At 40.2% G+C, this 7,958-nt stretch overlaps 1 protein-coding gene across 1 annotated transcript; it reads right to left on the bottom strand.

The window, feature by feature from the left end:
* Positions 1-6,671: 6,671 nt before the first annotated feature.
* On the bottom strand, positions 6,672-7,634 carry LOC306880961 (beta-1,3-galactosyltransferase 2-like; the record flags this gene model as incomplete). The annotated part of the gene is made up of 1 exon (XM_079434760.1): positions 6,672-7,634. The coding sequence occupies one exon, from the start codon at positions 7,632-7,634 to the stop codon at positions 6,672-6,674; it is 963 nt and encodes a 320-aa protein (XP_079290886.1).
* Positions 7,635-7,958: the final 324 nt, after the last annotated feature.

Genomic DNA, 7,958 nt, shown 5'->3' with positions numbered 1-7,958 from the left:
TATATAAATTTGCACATTTTATTACAGCAATGGTAGAAATACTTTTCCCACCAACCAATATATACAGTGCCCTCCATAAGTATTGGAACAGTAAAGACAAAATTGCTCTGTTGGCTGTGGAGGTAAGACATTTGCAAATATGATTAAAAGATGAATATGAGACAAAACTACAGAATGGCACATTTTATTATTAGCCGTTTCAACACATATATGTTTTACCAAATAAAAAGAACAGCACTTTTAGAGTTCATCCCACTCATTGATGTGAGCATAAGTATTGGGACAGTTGAACATAAGGCAGATATAAAAGATTAAAACCTATTATTTAGTTGCAGATCCCTTGCGCACAATCACAGCAGTGAGTCTGTGACCCATAGACATCACCAGACTCTTGGTCTCATCCTTTGAAATGCTTTTCCCAGCCTTTAATGCAGCCAATTCCAATTGTTGCTTGTTTTGGGGAGTTTCTGCCTTTACCCTCCTCTTCAGCTGGTGAAATTCATGTTCAATCGGATTTAAATCTGGAGATTGACTTGGGCAATCTAAGACTTTCCAATTCTTTGCCCTTATAAATTCCTTGACTGAACTGGCAGGGTGTTTTGGGTCATTAGAGAGTTAGCATTTTAGCACTTCCGGTTCTTAAAACGCGATTTTCACCTTTACAAAGCTTCTCTTGCGCATGCTAATTTAATTTACGCTTACAGTCTTATGTACACTTTCCAAAATCTTACCCTGCGCATGCAAATCTTTATGGCATCAAATTACCTTCATAAGGGAGACATACGAAAGGTGCAGGGCAGTTTGGGAAGCACTGCTGCAATAGAGTGGTGGAACTATGATGTCACTTTAGGCAAAAACTCGGAAGCGAGTTAGCATGACCCAAATTTATCAATTTACAGTATTTTCCAGTTATAGTATAATTTGTAATTCAATTAATTGTAGAATGACCAACGAATAGTTTCCCGCATTTTATATTGTTGTTCGACAATGTATTTTTCTTTTTTCTTAATTTTTTTGCCCCGAAATGCAACAAGTCTTCAGAGGGAAGGTCCTCGTTTTATCGCTTTCCTACTGATGCGGAGACTCTGGTTCGCACTGTAACTCATATTACTACAACTGGAAAATACTGTAAATTGATAAATTGTTCGGCGTGATGTTTAATGTCTCCGACAGCACCTGTTGTCCCATTTAGCAGCTTGTTAGCAACTGCATTTTTAAGAAACATAACAGTTTAAAAAATCATGAGTGGGGTTTAACTGGTGGGTTTTATGTCGTAGAATAAAACGTGAAAGTGTCTTGAGCCTGTGTGAACCACGGACCTTATTTAAGGGATTTAACCAAAATCCCATTCAAAAAACCCATTGCCTCTGTAGGCAAAAACCCGGAAGCGAGTTAGCATTTTAGCACTTCTGGTTCCATTGTCCCAAGTTGACATAGTTCCACCACTCTATTGCAGTGCTTCCCAAACTGCCCTGCACCTTTCGTATGTCTCCCTTATGAAGGTAATTTGATGCCATAAAGATTTGCATGCCAGGGTAAGATTTGTGAAGGTGTACATAAGACTAAACGTAAATTAAATTTGCATGCGCAAGAGAAGCTTTGTAAAGGTGAAAATCGCGTTTCAAGTGCAAGAAAAAAATGATTTGCAGCATTTTGCTGTTACTAGTAAGTGTAATTCATGTAATGTGAAACTGCAGCGTCATGCTAACGCAAAAAAAATATGATCTGCATTCTTATGACTTCCATTTTTCCACTACGGTCAGGCCAGCCTCCACTTTGAAAAACTCGGTCATTCATGCTGCCACGCTATTTTGTGGTGCGCGCATATACTAGGCGTTGCGGTAATAGCATGTAAAAACTCAGATCAGATTTCCACAGAACAATTTCAATTCAGATTAATGGTCCACTACGCCAGGGTGTCACTCAACCAGTTTCAAGACGATCTGATGTTGCATTACAAAATTAAAGCCCTCCAAAATCTCATATATGACCAGTTTTGTCTTTGATTTTAGGTAGCTCTAAAAAGGAAACTCCCTGTTTCCACAGAACAATTTAAATTCAGACTGACAGACCACTACCCCAGGGTGTCACTCAGCCAGTTTCAAGACGATCTGATGTTACATTACATAATAAAAGCCTTCCAAATCTCATGTTCTACTTCTTCTGCCTGTGATTTTGTATAGCTCTAAAAAGGAAAACTCTCCTGTTTACACAAACCATTTTCACTTTATATTGATAATACACCACCCCAGAGTATCACTCAGCCATTGCTGATACTGCCACCGATCTGGACGAGCTCACAGACACTGTAACTTCATATATCAGTTTCTGTGAGGATATGTGCATTCCTACCAGGACTCATCTAACTTACAACAATGACAAACCATGGTTCACTGCAAAACTCAGACAGCTCCGTCAGGCCAAAGAAGATGCTTACAGAAAGGGGGATAAAGTCTTGCATAAACAGGCCAAATACACTCTGGAAAAGGAGATCAGAGTGGCAAAGAGGAATTATTCTGACAAGCTAAGGAACAAATTCTCTTCCAGTGATCCTGCTTGAGTTTGGAAAGGTATGAAAGACATCACCAGTTACAAGTCACCATCCCCAGTGCTCTGGAGAATCAACAACTGGCAGACAATTTGAATGTCTTTTACTGTAGGTTTGAAAAATCACCCCACACCCGCTCTGAACACCTCTCCACACAACCATTAACACTTCCAGCAACCCCCCTCTCCCCCACACTTACAATTCAAATCAGTGAAGATGATGTGTGCCATTTCTTCAGAAAGAACAAAAGAAGGAAAGCACCAGGCCCAGACGGTGTGTCACCAGCCTGCCTAAAAACCTGTGCTGATCAGCTGGCCCCCATTTTCACACAGATCTTCAACAGATCATGTTGACAAACACTCCACCATCATCTCCGTCCCAAAGAAACCCAAAATTACTGGAATTAATGATTACAGACCTGTAGCTCTAACATCTGTGGCCATGAAATCATTAAAAAAAAAGACTGGTTTTTGCTTATCTGAAGGACATCACTGGACCCTTACTGAACCCCATGCAGTTTGTCTACAGAGCAAACGGGTCTGTGGATGATGCTGTAAATATGGGACTGCACTTCATCCTGCAGCATCTGGACAGACCAGGGACTTATGTGAGGATCCTGTTTGTGGACTTCAGCTCCGCTTTTAACACCATCATCACGGACACCCTTCAGAATAAAGTAACTCAGCTCTCTGTCCCAACCTCTGTCCGTCAGTGGATCAACAGCTTCCTGACAGACCGGCAGCAGTTAGTAAAGCTTGGTAAATTCACATCCAGCACCCGCACCATCAGCACTGGAGCTCCTCAGGGCTGCGTTCTCTCCCCACTGCTCTTCTCCCTCTACACCAACGACTGCACCTCTAAAGACCCCTCTGTCAAGCTCCTGAAGTTTGCAGACGACACCACACTGATCTGCTTCATTCAGGATGATGACGAGTCTGCTGACAGACAGGAGGTTAAGGAGCTGGCTGTATGGTGCAGTCTTAACCTAGAGCTCACCACACTCAAAACTGTGGAGATGATTGTGGACTTCAGGAGAAACCCCTCTGCACTCCCCCCACTCACCATCATGAACAACACTGTGACTGCAGTGGAGTCATTCAGATTCCTGGGCACCACCATCTCTTAGGACCTGAAGTGGGACAATCACATTGACTCTATTGTGAAAAAGGCCCAGCAGAGGTTGTACTTCCTTTGCCAGCTGAGGAAGTTCAACCTGCCACAGGAGCTGCTGATACAGTTCTACTCTGCCATCATTGAATCCGTCCTCTGCACTTCAATAACTATCTGGTTCAGCTCAGCTACCAAATCTGACCTCAGAAGACTACGGAGAGTAGTCCGGACTGCTGAGCGAATCATTGGTACAACCCTCCCCACTCTCCAAGAACTGTACTCATCCAGAGTGAGCAAAAGGGCTGGTAAAATCACTCTGGACCCCTCACATCCAGCACACTCCCTCTTTGAACTGTTACCGTCTAGTCGACGCTACAGAGCTCTGAGAACCAGAATGACCAGACACAGAAACAGTTTCTTTCCTCAGGCAATGCATCTCATGAACACTTAACAATAAAACACGGAACACGCAACTATTTATTTGTAGAACCTTATTGAACCAAGACCAAACAATTATAGAATCTTGCATACCAAAGAGGAAACTTAGACGATTCCCTTCCCTTGAGTCCGAAAGGGACCAAGCCTACTGACGCCTCCCTGTCTAAGAGGATAACCATCGTCTTATCTCCTGAGACCCATAAAAACAGGAGATATTTGAGAAGAACATCTGGATGTCTTTAAAGAACAAAACCTTCAATGTTCGTGACCGGTTTACCATAAATAAAGTCTAACAGTACAAAGCCTGTTGCATCTGGAAAGGATCCAGCACAGACAAGCTAATTAAACTATTTCTTTAAATTACATATTAATATTACTTGTATTACGTTTACTGATAAAACACCTGCAAATAAAAAAAAAACAACTTCAATTTTACAATGCACATGCTGCAAATGCTCACAACACAACCAAACAAAGAAACGCACTGCAAATAAAATTGGTTTATATGACTCATATGAGATGAAGGACATTTTAATTCTCACAAGCTATTCAGAAAGTGATTCTGTCATGCTAGGTAACACTTTCACACTACATTTTCAAAAAAGCATGTCAATTTATAATTGTAGCATTATTTTGATGCTTCTCAAATCTCAACTGCCCTATAGGTTTCCATTGTACTGTAATCTACGGTTTACAAAAATACAGTCATTGTTGTTGTTGTTATTGTGTTTACAAAAAACTATTGGTTTACTGTCTTCAATTAATGCCGATTTAAATAAAACTTACATCATTTTTTTATTTAAAGGGTTAGTTCACGCCCTACGTCATCCGCCAGAACTGCTTCTGCTTATGAGAGTTAGATGTTGCCACCTTCAGCGAGGCAAAATAAGGCACACCCATTCATTACCCACCCAAAACAAAAAACAAAACAAGGACACAATTAATCAGTAAACTCAATCAGTTTTCTCAATAAATCATGAGAAAACATGCTCAAGTAGGCTATGTAAACTTGCAACGGAACACACTGATATTGTTATTTTAAATTTGATTATTTTGAATTATTATTAGTCTTTTTTGACAGTTGTGCAGTTGATACCTGCATGGGATGAATTTGTATATATATTTTTTCATTTGCTTAAATTAGGACTACATTATTATGTAATTATTTGTCCCATTTTTATCTAAATAATTTAGCATTTTTTAAAATGCCAAATGACATGATTATGATGTATACATTTATGAAGAATTATGCAACAAATGGTCCGTATCTCATATTTCCTTAATGTCTTTTATCTTTGACAGGGTTAAACATGGTGTCACGTGGATGGGAATATGCATGGAAATCAAAAAAAGTCAAACAGGCGTGCACATCCCAACCACCCAGATCAGGCTCAGGTGCAGGACAACTGAGGAACTTGAACAAAGAAAAAGGAGAGAAGTCCGCACACTGAAAATAGCTGCTCCAAATGAATTTAATAATAGCTGAGGATCGAAACATTGCAGTTATTAAATTAATTTGCAGCAGCTATTTTCAGTGTGCGGACTTCTCTCCTTTTTCTTTGTTCAATATGCATGGAAATGACATGCAGATGAGGTTATGCATAGTAAAACTGGCGATGTAAGCTCCATATATGCTGATTTCAGGGAGGAGACGAGGTGGAGATGCACGTACGCACAATCTTCCTCTGACTGGGATTTATAAAGGGATTCTTGCACAGGTTCTGGCTTACACATGGTTTTATAAATCTCAAAGTATCTTCTTTTATGTTCAACAGAAGAAAGAAATTATTACAAGTTTGGAACCACTTGTGGGTGTGTAAACGATGACAACAAATTTCATTTTTGGGTGTGAGTCCACCCACCAAATCAGACAGTCCACTGCGAGCAACTGAAAGCTTCTCTGCAAACTGCGTGTTCATCATAAGTTACTGGACAGACCCATTGATAATTTTCCCATTCAGCCCTACATCTGGAGAGCCTTGTGTTCAAAGGGCAGATTTGAGCTCTAGATATTTTAAACCGCGGTGTGCAGGTCTAACGCATGCTTCTTTAACGGTGTGCATTCTAGAGACTCTAAATTACAAAAAAGAAACTCAAATGTCAGACATATACGTGTAGAATCTCTTCATATTTCTTTGTCAAGCATGGCATGCATGAGTGTGTGCAAGCTTAGGTTTCAGCTTAAGGTAAAAATACACTATTTCCTTATGCATGCAAGACAACTTTTTTAACAGCAAGTGTCCAGATCTCAAATAGAACAGTGTGTCATTTTGTTTGGTTAAAACAAGAGTACGTCAACAAGCATGATTAATTCTTGTTCTTTAAAAGGTCTTAAACTTTAAATAATAAAACTTACATGGGTTTTTACATGTGATACTTCTGTATTTGTTCCGGAGGATACTTTGTTGCAAATGGTTTCACTTGAAACAAATATAATGCTCACACACACACACACACACACAAAAACAAAAAATAAAACGGTAAACCTATGTAAAGTGAACCAGCAATCCAATGTATTTTTTTTTCTTAGATACAAAATATTGCAGTTTATCCTTTTAGTTGGGATGCTTCCCCCTCAGCATGGATTGCTGGTTGAATGAATATCTGTCCAATAAGACATCATCTTATTTGTGTTGTCCGTAAGTATTGCTATCAGTCCAGAATAGTAACAGCGATTGTACTGTTGTAGTGTCACCACAAACTGTTCTATATTTGGCGGTTTGGTTGGGACAATACCCAAACGCTCCAAACACATGCCAAGATATGCATCCTCTATGAATATGGGCTTAATGTGCTTTGATTGCTGAATAAATTTCTGCGGCAGGTCCAAAGTAAAAATGTAACACATGCCTAGAGGATACGGCGGATATGTGTCTCTGGGGTACACGTCATAGGGGAGATAAAACTTGCTGAACGGATTTCGAACGACAATGCTTTCGTACCACACTAACCCAGTCATATAGTTGGTTGGTACTGGGTTCAGACTCGCAAGCATATTTATTAGATTGTTCATGTTAACGAGCACGTCAGCATCCACTTTCACAACAAAGGATGCCTGTTGACAACTCCTGTTGAGCCATTCCATCATCATCATGGTTTTAGTGGTCAGGTTCTTGTAGGAATCCAGGAAGTTGCACTGGAGAAGGTCTTGGTACTGCTGGCTCTCATTCTGGAGTTTCTCCTGCAATGTTTCTTGATCATTTCCACTATGTAAGCCCAAAATAAACAGCACCACCACCACTTTGTCCCCAATGAGCTTTTCTCCACCCCACGTCCTCCTGATGCCACTGCGTGCCTCAGCGTCCCAAGGAGGCACCGGGACCATAATCACCACGAAGGGCTTTTGCTGTTCACATATCGTTGGTTGGTCAATGATAAATTTATATTTTCGGGGGTAAGCCACGTGGTACAACCCTGGTTCTTCCAGGACAGTGTCCATTTCTGGTTCCTCATCAAGAGGATCCTTACTTGGTGCTGCTGTGCTTTGTCGTTTTGGAAGATATACTGGTGGTTCTTTCTTATCTTGCCCTGTTGTCATAGAGGAATAAGAGAGATACAATAGTAAAGTACTTCCTGTAACCAGGAGAAAAACCAGGAAACTCTTGTTACAGAACATCTTGATGAGGCACAACTGAAAGAGAACAGAAAGTCACAGATAAGTAAATGTCTAGTAAGCCTGTTCTTAGCAGTATGTTTGTACTGATGTCGGTTTCATGTGGTTTTGAAACACTTTTAAACCATTTTCAGGAAAAGGTGGCATTTTTTGACTGAAAAATGTCATGTAGTGTAACCATCAAGTCAGTATTGCAGTATATCCTATTACTTGGGATGATTCCACCTCAATATGGATTGCTGGTTAAAT

This window comes from Barbus barbus (genome assembly GCF_936440315.1).
Source record: "Barbus barbus genome assembly, chromosome: 15".
Lineage (NCBI taxonomy): Eukaryota > Metazoa > Chordata > Actinopteri > Cypriniformes > Cyprinidae > Barbus > Barbus barbus.
The sequence above is the reverse complement of the archived record's forward strand: the minus strand, read 5'-3'. Positions and strand labels throughout refer to the sequence as shown.